The 14208-nt window shown below is 39.2% G+C and overlaps 1 protein-coding gene across 1 annotated transcript; it reads right to left on the bottom strand.

Annotated features, from left to right (window-relative positions):
* Nucleotides 1–444: 444 nt before the first annotated feature.
* Nucleotides 445–13494, bottom strand: slc39a13 (solute carrier family 39 member 13). The gene is made up of 10 exons (XM_022767926.1): nt 13314–13494; nt 11571–11936; nt 8971–9078; nt 8329–8471; nt 6520–6639; nt 5399–5488; nt 2321–2371; nt 2022–2154; nt 1824–1923; nt 445–1443 (listed from the first exon to the last, which is right to left on the bottom strand). The coding sequence occupies exons 2-10, from the start codon at nt 11896–11898 to the stop codon at nt 1368–1370; spliced, it is 1149 nt and encodes a 382-aa protein (XP_022623647.1). The 5' UTR covers nt 11899–11936; nt 13314–13494; the 3' UTR covers nt 445–1367.
* Nucleotides 13495–14208: the final 714 nt, after the last annotated feature.

The following is a 14208-nucleotide window of genomic DNA, read 5'->3' as shown; positions in this document are numbered from 1 at the left end:
GGTTGTTTGTTGTCCTTATGTGCTATGACTGAGGAAGGCTCCCACAGACAATGGGCTGCTCACAGGCTGATGACTAAGGAAGGCAACCCGCAGCGGAGTCGTTATGGCAACAGAAGCTTGCCAAACAGACTGTGTTGAAATTGGACAAGTGTGAAAACACACAATCAATACCCCCTCCCTCCACTCCCATATGACATTTCAGGCATAGGATCTTTGCAGTAAAAACATGCTCACGGTGGAGAGGTTTTTGTGCAGCAAGGTCAATTCAAGCCGCTGGGCTGCGTCAGTACCTTAACATAGGTCTACCAATCAATATCAGGATATCCTAATCCCACTGAGATCAATACAATGCCTGTGTCCTAATTCTTCATACAAACTGTCTGCTTGTACGTGTGGTCTTTTTGTCCTAAAGTTGAAAATAAACAGACTTTTTTTAAATAGAGATTATAGAGAAATTTACAGTTTATTTCTTCAGGAGTGGAAACTTTTACTTTCAGAAGTGAACAACATAATAATACGAATAATCCTGCATGGTCAAGAGCTGTTATCTGTCCCATGACTCACAAAGTTCTTGGTAACAAGAATTTATAACATTATCACAATTATTTATTCAAGCAGAGGTTTATGTAAGCACTAACCTGTGCTTTAAAAAAGGTGCAGACTGTAGTGTGTGAGGGCAATACGACCAGAAAAAGCATACTTTGGTGTAGAGTCGACAATAGTGTAACAGACCATCTTCACTTCTTGGCACTTATTTCTTAACTAGACAAGAATATGGAGTGGTGGTTGTGGCGCACGTCTGGTAAGACTGGGTTGCTTGTTTTTTTTCAATAAATATGCAGCAGCTACATTGGAAACAGAAGATGCACAACAGTAACAAACACATATAATGTTTAAACAATTTAGGGTTCAATGCATTTTAAAGGAGGAGGTCCTTGAAAAGGTCCAATAACACCTGTTCTGTTGAGCAGGTACATCAGATGTACCTGTGTAAATGTATGTGCAAATCAACATGATTGTCTGATCAACAATATAAAACAATTTGGTAACTGATATCCATACAAACCCTCTGAATTCCCTTGATGTTTAAGTCTGGCACATTTTGACATGTCCTCACAAACGTCCTGTCAGCAGATCGAGAAGGTCATCCTTTCAGTCATCCATCCATAAAGTTCCGTTCTTCTGTCAGACATTTGTTTTAGTGTAACACGATGATGATGGTGGGGATGATGATGATATCAATGTAACGATGTAATTTCTTAGTAAAGAGGATGTTTCCAAGAATGGGAGGTACCAGATATGAGGGATGGTGGAGGACAGGATTTCTCTCCAGTGCTGAGTTTTAGTTTTTGGTAAGGCCTCCATGTTCAGTCAACAATGGCAGAGAGCAGAGCCATGACCGCCACGCCACAGAAAATGAGCAGGATCTGCAGTAGGGAGTGCCTAGAGAAAGAAAACAAACAAGCAATGAAATAAAAAAAGGTTAGCAATTCCAGGACATTAAAGAAATACGCCATCTGCCCATTTTCACACCATAGAACTCATGCACTTTGCATGATATATCAACTTTTGCTCTACAGTAAAAAGCCTTTTTACATAGTCACCATGTACATGTGTCAAATCCTACTGCTGGTTTCACGCTTTTGCAATGCTGACTAACGTAGCTATGCACCAAAAAAATCAGTGGAGAAGAAGACTGCAAGCTAGTAAACATGGATGTAAACAATAGAGACTAAATGCAAACATAACTTTCTGAAAACAAACAAAAACAAAATCCACAGGGCACCTTTAAGAGCTTGAGTATCTGAAAACATCTAACATACCTTAAACTGGACTCCTCTAGCAGGTCAGGCACCACATTCACCAGGGCAATGTAGAGAAAGCCTCCAGAAGTGAAAGGCAATATCCAGGCAGTGGCATTTTCTAGAAATGGTACAAAAAAAAACTTAAAGCTGATTCTGGCAACTCTCAAGTTAACGATAATGTGTTTGATTCTATGTATACTGGTCGTAATGTCTTACCTGTGCCTTTTGGTGACTGAGTGCACAGAGCAAAACAAGCTCCCAGGATGCCGACCAGCGCTGTAGACAGCTGCATGCGAGCAGCACTCCATCGGTCAAACCCGGCCCTCAGCAGAATGGCAAAGTCTCCCACCTGCAGATGAAGGTATTTCTCTCATCATAGCAATGCCTAAACACCACAGCAATCTAATTCTTCCTACATACTTTTAGCCATGTAAACATGAAACCTTGAGGTTAAACCTTGACCTGAAGTTTAGAAATTATATTATATAATTTAACCAAGAATTCTATAATCTCACCTCATGTGGGATTTCATGGAGCAGGATAGCAAAGGTGGTGAGGAAGCCAACCTGCAAGAAAAGTCTCATTAACACTGCTTTGTCTTACTTGGTAAAGAAATGTGATCTGTAGTATCAAAGGGAGAATGTTACTAGGGGCTTGGGAGCACCTAAGCTGAGTGCTTAGCTTTATCTGTTCAGCTTCCAATACATAGTGCAATCATGGAAAATGTAGACAAAGACAAAGTAAAAACTTAAAGAGCAGAGTTTAAAAGATTAAATAGTCTTATATGAAGAGCATAATAAGACCTATCAATAATGCAAATCAGAAGTGAGTTAGGGGCATAGTTATGTGCACATCACATGTAAGTGCAAGGCTTTTGAATTTCAGCAGGTTTTGTCAGCCAACTCGAAGCTCAAACCGGTTATAGTTAGACAATCTTGAGGCATAATGTGCAGCTGTATGCAAATGCTTTGGCACTCAAGGGCAAATTACATTGTTGATTTTCAAGTGGAGATAAGTAAATACAACACCTGCAGCAAACAAATCAAGCCTTTCTTCAAATGCGGCGTCTTTATATCATGAACTTAAAACAAAGAAAAAAAATTGTGACGTGCAAAAGTTTGGGCACCCTACTGTGTCAACTGTAGCTTCATGACTTCTTTCCAAATTATTTTCTAAACTCTTTCTTGAAGAAGACATTTAAAAAAAAAAATGTTAAAAAAGTTAAAAATGTTCATGACACCAAAGCCAGGCTTCATTATAATAAAAGGAGCAATGTGTACAGATACAAATATTTGAAAATCTGTTAAATTCAAATGAAGTTAAAAACAAGTGCATAATGAAGCCTGATGAAATAATAAAATAACCTTTTGTCCAAGAAGCAGGAGGAGGGAAAAACCTCAAAAGCTCATTCAATCAAAATTTCAGTCATTAAATCAGCAAGTAAAAAAAACAAACAAAAAAAAAAATTCTTCAAAATGATGAGTGTTATTGAGCAAGGCAATTCGACATAATGACCATATTCACTGATCCCAGACTTCACTGATTCCAGAGAGGAAATTAGAAATTTGACATTACATTGACAACCTTAAGTGCTATTTTACTAATAATCTATTCAAAGTATGTTGATCGGCCGTTCAGAATTAAAAACTTCAAAACCCTAATTTATTCATGTTTAATCAACACTCTGTTGGCACAGATCATTTTCATACAGTACTTCATTGTGGCAAAATCACATTGTGATAAATGTGCATGAACGTGAACAGAAAACACTGGTGAGATGTCTTGTATGTGTATGTTTGAGACATCTAGTTAACTTCCTCTCTGGCACACTGATCCATAGTTCATGCTGCTAGCCTTATGTCTCTCCAGCTGGACTCTCTCAGTCCCACAGCTACAAATATACCGTAAACTACTGAAGCAATACAAAAATCGTGTCACTGCATATTGATGTGTACCTTTTTGGACAAGCCTGTAACAAAATACAACAAGAGCAGGTTTCACACTGAAAAAGTTTGTAGTATCCTGTAATGAATGCCTCTTTTAAGACAGTGGGTATGGTGATAAAACAGGTCTACTGCTCTGCCAGTGTACACTGCCAAACACTGTACTCACAAGGGAGCTGTTATATGTCCAAACTCCGCAGATATATTTTTGTCCTTTGCTTTCATTAAAGTGCCAATAGACACTTACCCCCCCCCCCCCCAGCATTTCCAAGTGGTATTAATGTAGCCACCGCTTGTGCAAAGAAGAATATAGTTAATTTCACCCATGCTCATTTTAGAAAGGCCACCGCCAGGAAATGTGTCATTTATTTCGATTATCAAATGGACATTGAAATATTTGTTTCTGGCTGCTAGTAGTAACATTAGCAACATGGCGACTGCTATCAGACTAGCTACTGTCCAAAGCAGGAAACAACCCTGTGAAACCGAACTTGATCGCAGTGCTATGAGAAAGGCAGAACAAAACACCTAGTTGTATTAATTAGTAGGCAGGTTTTGTTACTTACTGATGTAGTAGACATAATGCCAACTGAATGTCAGTTGTGAACCCTCTGAAGTCCCTTAGCTCTCGCCATAGTCGCACTGGCCATAGGAACTACCAGGACAAAGCCCGGTGGAAAAAGGTGTTTGTAAGTTTTGCTATTGCCACATAGCTAACGTTAGCATTAACAGCTGTTTACTTACCAGTCTAGAAGAAACGTTGCAAGTTCAGCATCAAACTTCATTCCTTTACCCGACAAGAGTTGTCTCCAGTGGTGGAAAGTAATGCTTTGTTGACTCTTATTCTGCTATTATCTTCTACTGAAGTTAGCATGCTAACCAACTAGCTTCTCATCTAGATAGCTTTGAGTTTGTGCAGCGTCCAATCTGCCTTGAACAGTAAAGCTGCTCAGAGGATGTATAGTAACCTCGTCTTGTAAATGCAACAATGGCAGGTGCTCTTGGCATGACTGTTAAGTAAACAGCTGCTAATGCTATAACAATAGCAAAATTTAAAAATAGCTCCTTCAATACTTAGTCTTTTAAAGTGTTCACACCTACAGTATTCACATTCAGTGGGCCTTTTGTTCAGTCTGACATTGCCTTCTTGTTAGTCATTTTCTATGGGGTTCCCCAAAACAACAGAGCTGAAAACATATTGTATCAGACTATACGATTGCATTTCTCCATCATCCATCATCTTCTCCATCCAGTTTCAAGTGCAATTTGAAGTTCTATGTTCAACATATCTTTATGTTGACATGAGCAAGCCTAGAGTCAGTTTGTGCACAATATTTATTAGCAGTGATTGTCAGCTCATAATTGCGTTCTGATTTAGTCTGCAACCCAAGGGAGCTATTTCACCTGCAATTATAGTTTATGAAAACCAGGAGCTCTTGTATCAATATGCATGGTGAGGACTATGGGTGAATGTAATCACGTTCTCAGACAGGTAATTTGCTAAACCAGTGTGATTAGAAATGTAAACATTTCTAAAGCAGCCTCACAGTCAACATACCACATGCATTGTACTTCGTAAGTAGCCACAGGGTGAAAGAATGAGGGTGCTCTCATTCAGTGGTGAAGGTAGAGGTTATCACAGCGTCTTACCTTTTTGCTAATGAGGAAACTCCCTGCTACTGCCAGTCCATGAGTGAAGTTGTCAATGCAGTTGGCCAGTAGGTTTAGATATCCACTTGTCTGTGACACACAAAACATAATGCCGCTCTTACTCACATTACCCTTCATTATTCAGAAGAAAGAAACCATGCTCGACAGGAATGTATTTATTCATCAGTCAAAACAATGCTGGTTGAATTTGACACGTTGTACTTCAAATATACAGAATGTAAGCTTGTGTAGCTTGTTATGTTAAATACTAAGTAAGTCTTGTGTGTTACCTAAAGTTACTTTAAGCTTTGTAGACTGACCACATGAAAAATAAGGTTGTAAATGATCTGTTCCTCTGAGGAAACTTGGGATCTGAGCCGAGTGGAAGAAAACAAAGACACAAACACACTTTAACAAAGCAGCTGCTCGTGATGTACCATGAATTTCTGCTGTAGTTTTGTTGTTTTTATCCCTGTGACATACTAGTGAATTATGACGTGTACACCACCTCTCCTCTTGCACAATATATGCTGGGACAGGCATCAGATCCCTGCAATCCTGAACAGGACACGCAGGTGGAGAAAACAGACAGATATTCCAGGAGACTTCTTTCTGATATGTATTTTTGGATAGGGTTTTTTTTTTATTATTGTTTTTATGGTTTTTGTGCAAATCTCACTTTCTCACAAGAATAACAGGTTAGTCTTTGTGAACAGTGAGACAAGGGGTATATTCTACTGTGCAGTTGTTTTAGTTGATCTCAAGTGACAAGTTTAATTTCTTGCGTCTTTTTACATGTACAGTTACGTGTCCTAATAATCTGGTGTCACAAATAACCGAGTCATTTTTAATAAGTCCAGTGTAAAGACCATAAGTAATAAAAGTGCTGTTATGTTAGGACCTGGATGCACTATTCAAAGCTAGTAAGTTGTGTTAAGTTTATATTTTTGGTTTCACAGTGCTGGTTATGATACATATACAACAACATGACTCAGTTTTCAGTACTGAAAAAATGCAGCTCTTATATTAGATATTCATATCAAAAGTTTAACCCCAGTCATGTCTCTCTTTATTTTTTTGTCTTTTTTGTAAGTGGGAAATGTTTCGGTTGTCAGCATTACCTTGATTTTCTCTGATCTTTCCGGCAGACTCTGTTGCTTGGAGGATTTCCTTGACTCAGCATGGTGCCCATTTCTGAGTGATGCCACTGCCTTTTCACCGAAAACTGAATTAGACTGTGTCTGTGGAGAAAAAAACCAGGTCAGAATGAACTCTGTGCTTTTAATTTTTCTTTGTTTTACAGTTTTTCATTAATAATTTTTATGTTCCTATTAACCACCAGTGTCTACCATCAGCAATATACCATTAACTTGGACAGACTTGTCTCCCCAAAGGGAACATATTGCTTACATATAGACTTACTAAAAATTGCAAGTCAAGTGCAACAAACAGGCATTTTATTGTTGCTCCCGCTGTGTGTCATGGGGTTCACCCACCAGCAGCAGAAAATCTGTTAAAAAAAGTCCTGATTATTTTAATAACTTCCTACACACAGTGATATGCAGTCATTTGTACTTCTGCTTTATTTTTCAGACATAACAGATGAAGTTCAACATGTTTATCTTTTAAATATAGAAGAGGAGACAGATTCATCTCGGGCTATAGCCTCAGTTTTCCGAGAACAGCCAACTTCCCTGTTCCCTCATTCAGAAACCACCTACGTTGCAATTTAAACTGATAGTCAAATTAAGCGAAAGGAAAATAGCCTGCTGTCTTCTGGCTGTGGCAAGGAAATGTTTGCTCCATGTCTATGATTGAAGCATGAGGAAGTAATAAAGTGTGATGAATTTTCAGGGCTATCAATCTCCTCCTGCTGTAAAACAGATTGGGGCTAAATTGTCAACAGCAAAATACAAAACACCTTATTAGTTTTGTTCAATGACATAACATTTTACATAAAGAATTTGAAATATCCGCACATATGACGCATCCATCAAAAACACTGACCAATATTGAAATTAAAAGTAGTTTAGCTTGTTACAGTCTTTGCATGTTTTGGGAACAAAAGCTGAAACACTGAGTATTTTAAGAGGAAATGGTCATAACCTCCCTCTCTGACTCTCACAGACACTGTCGCACTCTGTCCCTGTCTATTGTTGCCTCTGTCTATAAGCTGAGTGCTCTCCTGTGGACACTGAAATGGCTAAAGCAGCTGCTTCACCACGGCACTATAAATAGACACAAGTAGAGGAGCTGAGCCGTGGATTCCAATCTTCTCCCTCACTGGCATTATAAAGACAGGAGGGAGGATGAGGCTGCTTTTACAAACATACTGCAACCACATGTTCACAGTCTACAAAGAAGTGATGTGTTAAACACTTATTAGGGCAAGCAGCTCATTTTGATGCTAGTTAACACACTAATTAAATGATGAACAACATGAGCAACTGTTTCAACCCAGTGCACAGTAGACACAATGTCTCATATGGTTTCGGCTGCTCGTTTAACAAATAATCTGTACAAAATCCTAAGCATGAAAACAACACATTGTGGTTTTATGAGGGGTTAAGTGCTGGACTATTTCTTGACAAGCGGCATCAATCTTTTTATTTACACGAAAGCCAATAAGTGCATTTCCCAAATTGCTGAACTGTTCCTTTTAACACATTCCTTCTTAGAGGAGATCACAGATATGGCGGTTGTACAGTCGGTCATCTGATGCTACGGTCGGTGACCAAAACACTGATACCACAGGCAGAAATATGCAGACCAAGCATGAAATGGGTCTGTACTAAGCACTCCAAAAAAAAAAAAGAAAGAAAAAAGAAATATGTTAAGGCTTGTAATGACATGTCTGTGAGAAATGAGAGTCCCATGGACAGCAGTGAGCATATTCTCCTAAAACATACTGTTACAACTGAGATACTTACAGGAGAGTTAAAATTCAGGTCCGAGTTTGAAGCAGGATCCTCGTGGCTGTCCTGGTCTGGGAACATCTTCTCTAGGAGTAGGAAGGCCAATAGGCCAACGATTACCCACAAGCCTTGGGTCATGTAGTGGTTTTGTTTACCAGCTGGGGAAGGGGTGGTAGCAGACAGATTGCACATAAGACTGAGTGAACAAATACAGTGAGTGACAACTGAGCATTATACCAATACTAAGGTATATGAGTGGTAGTGTCACAAACAACACTGTCTCTAATAACTACAACAACGTGAAACATTGCATTAACAATACTGCCTGTTCACAATGTTACAGAAAAAGTATACATAATAAGAATGCAATGTAATACTTGGTTGATTAATTAAAGGTTTATCAATCCCCAAATACTGTCCCTATGTGACGTTTACGAAATTGACATTACATGAGTCTGTGTTGTCGGTGAGAAAGCAGATTGCTGGAGGGCAAGGCAATGTAGTATTAATAGTAAATTTCTATAGCAAACATATCATTAGCCACTTTGGTAGAACTACCCAATTTGTTTGTATATTTGAGAGGGAAGAATGGTTCAAAGAAATAATAAATACTTCAGATACAAAGGTGGTGATGGCATTGGCGCAAAGGAGACCAACCTGAAGAGACGGAGAGCGCCCATGCCTCAGGGAGGAGGTGAAGAAATACATCACCAAGGAGACCACCAATAGCAAAGCTCAAGAGCTGCTTCAGCTTCTGGCATCCAGCTGAGGAAACACAAAGAAAGAGTGAAGAAACAAGGCAGCAATTACTGTACAGTCCGATTAATAAAGAACTATTCATTAATTTCATGTTATCTTTCATTTTGGCTTAAGATCACCAACGCAAATATTTACAGCTCTCTCTCTTTTTTTAATTTTTTTTTTCATAAATGGCGCATCCTCTTTTGATTCATTTATAATTTCTTAACAAATAAAACTTCATGCACATAAATGCACAAAAGTGGTTCTATCTTGGGATAGTAATATACACTGTGATTACTCATGTATTCCACAGATTTTTATTTTTATTTTTGAGGAGTTTCCTTGGTAATGACTAGCCTCCGGTCAGGACTGCACTTGACAACCAAAAATACATCTGGAATGCCACGTTCCTGTGGGTGGGGCCACTTGAGGCTACAGGCCTCAGGCTGACCTAAAGTAACTTATCCCTGGTTGCTGAAGCTCAGTATGTGAGTGAGATGATCAATCTACCATTGTCAGAGTTATTCATATGTTACAAGTAAGTACTTCTACGCCTCAGTGCAGCCTCAGAGAGCTGAGAGTGCAGCTTGAGACTCTTACTCTTGTTTAAAAAGGTTACACAGAAACTTCCTTTTTTAATTACATTTTTCCCACAGTACTTCATGGCTCTCAGTTTCATTTGATGTGGAACTGGAGGACCATTTAACTGAAATGCTTTCTATTCAGTACAACACATGGCTCTTGTTACTGATTTTGTCATTTTATACTAGAATTACCACCTTGCGGTTGTACACCTCCATGACCATTTTGATATAAAATGCCATCACTTCATTGTTTCATCCTATTTGACATCTGAGGGAAATTGTGTCATAATCAAATAATCCGTGAGCTACGTCCAGAAATGTGTTTTTGACCATTGACCACCAAATTCTAATCAGTTCATCCTTGAGTCCAAGTAAATGTTTGTGCCAAATCTGAATCATACTGAAATTCCCTCAAAGTGTTACTGAGATATTGCGTTTACGGGAATGAGACAGACGGACAGACAGACAGACATATGTACGGGCAAAAAGACAAACTGAAAACTATGCCTAAAATAATGCCTAACCGATAAAAAAAGAACACTTTACTTTAAGTCCCACTATTTAACATTTATAAGCAGTATGTATACATTCAATAAATGATTTACACATTATAATGTATTTATAAGCAGATATAACTCCTGCTGTGGGCGTTCACAAATGGAGGCTGTTGTATAAAAATGAATGACCACATAGTAAAAGATCATTGTAATAATATGTCTTCAAAGTACAAGTTAAAATTGTCCACAAACACTGTACATTAATAAACACTCAAGTGTCCTTATGTCTTCTTATAACTACATTATAATCTGTTAAAAACACCATTTATTAAATGTTTATATGGCTCTTATGTATTCTTAATTGGGGGACTATAAGTAAAGTGAGAAAAAATGTTTTTAAGTAAAAGTTTTCACTAAATTTACATCTCTTACTGGGCACACTGCTTTCAAAGCCTTCAATTTCATTTAAACTTTAAGGCATGTTCATGTTTTCCTCAGAGAAACCTGTAATGAAGTTCATGAAGTCACCATTGAAGACGTTCTCTTTTCCAGGAAGTACAAGTGCCCATTTAAAGCTGTGCTCCATCTAAAATTGTAAACCATGAAGAAGGTGCAGCTGGGCCGAGGACTGGCTGACAAAGACCTGGCAGCACTACTTGCTGAACCCACTGAAGTCGTTCTCTCCTGTTAAGGGGGTGTGGAGAGCTGAGATTTACTACAGAGCCACTAAAGAGCTGGAGTTTTTATTTATAGTATTGAGAAGTGTGAAATTTGTGGATGCCAGAACAGACGGATGGTCCTGTCTGCAGTTCCTGTAATGCATTAAGTATGGACCAGGAATGTGATACATTCTGATGGGTTGATGAGGCAGAGATATTTCCTTCTTTCATTGCAGAAATTTGAACTCTGAACTCTTCTGCTTTCAGCACTTTGGGATTTTGTCAGCTTTTAGTTGATTAACATTTAAATTGTACCATTTGCAACACCAATGTTAACTCTTATTTTGTTGTTTACTCTTGTTTATTTTCTATCACTTCTTTTCTACTCCTGAAGTTAGCATGCTAACCAGCTAGCCCCAGCCCAACAGGGCCATCTTGTCACTTTCCTATACCCAGTCACTGTAGCATCCAGTCTGCCCTGAAGAAGTAGTGCTGCTTAGAGGGCGTATAATAACCTCTTGTCAAGACTGGTAAGTTAACATCTGTCAATGGTAACTTTGACTATGTAACAACAGCAAAACTGACACATAGCTCCTTTAAAGGCCCTTTCTCTTACACAACATGATGTATCAGTGATGACTGTCTTTCAAAATATTGCATATAACAATCTATATTGTGTTGTCAGTATTGTCATGAGTGAAATATTGTGATGGTATAGTATTGTGCCTTACCAAGCAATTTAAGGCATATTTAGACTCCATATTGCCATCTCTTACCTTCTGTTTTGAGGGCTGCTCCAGCCTCAATGGGAATGACGAGTAGGGGGAAAATCCCGCTGAGGCCTACAGCAACAGAGCCCACCAGGGACAGGAACCAAACATGAGCCTGTTCACTGGCTAAGAGGTCTGCTACTGCCTGGAGGCCTGGGAGGTCATCTGTCAGGCTGGGGCCTGGTCCTGCTGCTGTGGCTGTTGCATGAGCCATAGCTGTTTGTGTCATCTTCTGGCTGCTTGATGCTCCTCTGGAGGTCAGCATCAGCAGGGTAACTGGGATAAACAGAGCAGCTACAGCCCAGCTGGGCCTCCTGCAGTGCCCACCTTTCATCCGTCCCACGGTCCGAAGAGCACTTGCAACCAGTAATGCTGTAAGAGGAGCACACTTTCAGACAGGCCTCTCCTGCACCTTGCAAATAAATGTTCTGTTAAGTTACACATAATTAATCAATCAGTTATTTCAGCTCCACATTAAATAACAAAATTCAATTCAATTTCAACATACATTATAGCCCAAGCATGCATTTTTCAGTCTCATACCGATATCACTATTTGAAATGATTTATTCTACATAAACACAGGATAATGCTAATAAGGATCCCTTAAATTAAAGTTATGAGTATGTACTGATTGGGACATTTTACAGTTGTAAAATAAACTGTTGCAAACTGCTGAACAAACTGGAGACAATGTTTCTAAATGACTGCAACTCATATCGTGGTTATATTTCTGGTTAGTTATCAACCAATACTGATATATCTGTGATAAGACAATATCCAATATGGCTCCAATATATATTATGGAAGTAAAACATTCACAAATCTGGACAAGGTAAAACCTTTGTGGAACTGGAAGTTACTCTAAAAATATCAAGCTAAAATCAACTAATCAAAGTAATTAGTTACTTTTTAAACTCAAACCTGATGCAAATTATTGCTGCTGATCCATGCTGAAGTTGTGTTTGAAGTTAAATTTTGCCAGGTAGTGGTGTAGAAAGATCAACACAGCAATACACAGTACAGATGTATTATCAGCAAAATGTACTTAAATATCAAAGTAAAAGTTTCATCCTGTGACTGATATAATGTATATGCATAATCTATAAAGTAAGTAAATGCTGCCAGATACACGTTGTGAAGTAAAAGGTACGACAGTAACATCTGCCTCTGAACTGTAGTGGAGCAGAGGTATCAAGTGTCTGCTTCTTTTTGGCAGCTACTCGTGCATAGTTAAAAGTTAAAAGTTAAAGTGGCGTTAACCTCGCTGCCACTGATTATTCTGTCCCATCTTTAGCAGAAAGGATGCAACAGATATTTATTATTAGTGCTGGAAACATCCAGACACACTGCTGCTCATGTTCCTGTGTGGGAGTTAGCAGGGCAGAGTCGACCCGAGCCAGCGCCAGTAAACTCGTAACAGTTGCGTTGCGACATAAAGTACACAGAAAATCAAAACACCGCGGTGCGAAAACTGACAAAACAACACAGTAAACAGACATTACACTGGAAACCGAGCTTTTGACAAAGACATGCTGAACTCGCTAACTCTCACGCCTGTGAATAAAAGTTAGCAGGCTAACATTAGCCGGACAGATTAGCTTGACACACACGCAATCACTGCAGATTTAAACAGTGACGATTGCACCGTTAAAACTAGCACCAGTTTGAGTTAAGTTAATGCTAACGTTAAGGCTCGGAAAACCATCAAAGTACTACATGGATGTGGCGTTTTATTATTTTTAAATACCTTGTGGTTTCGGCAGTCTTTGCACCAGTGTGTCCCTGCCATCCAGGCCGGCTTGATGAAGGCAGGCTAGAGTTTCTCCACACTCCCAGCTGCTGAGGGCAGAGATCCGCTAGCTGCAGCACTCAAGTAACAGTCGGTCGCGGCGGCTTTCCCAAACAGCCACGTATCAGGATCCTGGAGGAAAAAAAATATAAACAGGAGAGGAGTGTCAGGATCACGCCCCAACTAAGATTTCAGGAAGTTACTGTGTTTTCCCCCCGAGGACTCTCTCCACACCATGTAGCAGAGTTGATCTGAGGAGATGTTTCTTATATTTCAGTGAAACAGGACGGAAAAAGTGCAAATAATCAAACCTATGAACAGGCCAGCCATGCTTATGCATTGGCAGGTCATTATAAAAGCAGTTCATGTACAAATGTAGGTGCATTTAACACACAATCTCACAGAGGATTCACCATCCTCTTCATAACAGACATCACAGTATCAGGGTTGTTATTGTATCAAGTATCTAAGTGCTTCACCCCAGTCGATATAAAGCATGCAAATAGACCAAAGTAAAATATATAAATCACACAATAAATCTAATTACGTACTCAAATTTTATTCAGGGATTGGACCATGGACCAGGGCTTGTCATATTGTGACATAGATCAGTGGTTCTCAAAGCAGGGTTCAGGTACCCCCAGGGGTCCTGGGGGTCCCTGGATCCCTGGGGTCCCCGGCAAAAAGGGGGATAATTAATTTTCACTATAATTACACCCATGAGTAGCACAGTGACAGAATGTATGACTAATTTGGTTGTGGGTCTCACACACTTTCTGTAATAAAACACCTAAAAGCAAACATCTTATCTTATGTGGTGGACCCTGGGGCAAATTCTTAAAAAAATAGGGGT

Source organism: Seriola dumerili, unplaced genomic scaffold (assembly GCF_002260705.1).
Source record: "Seriola dumerili isolate Sdu_G_001 unplaced genomic scaffold, Sdu_1.0 BDQW01001299.1, whole genome shotgun sequence".
Lineage (NCBI taxonomy): Eukaryota > Metazoa > Chordata > Actinopteri > Carangiformes > Carangidae > Seriola > Seriola dumerili.
The sequence above is the reverse complement of the archived record's forward strand: the minus strand, read 5'-3'. Positions and strand labels throughout refer to the sequence as shown.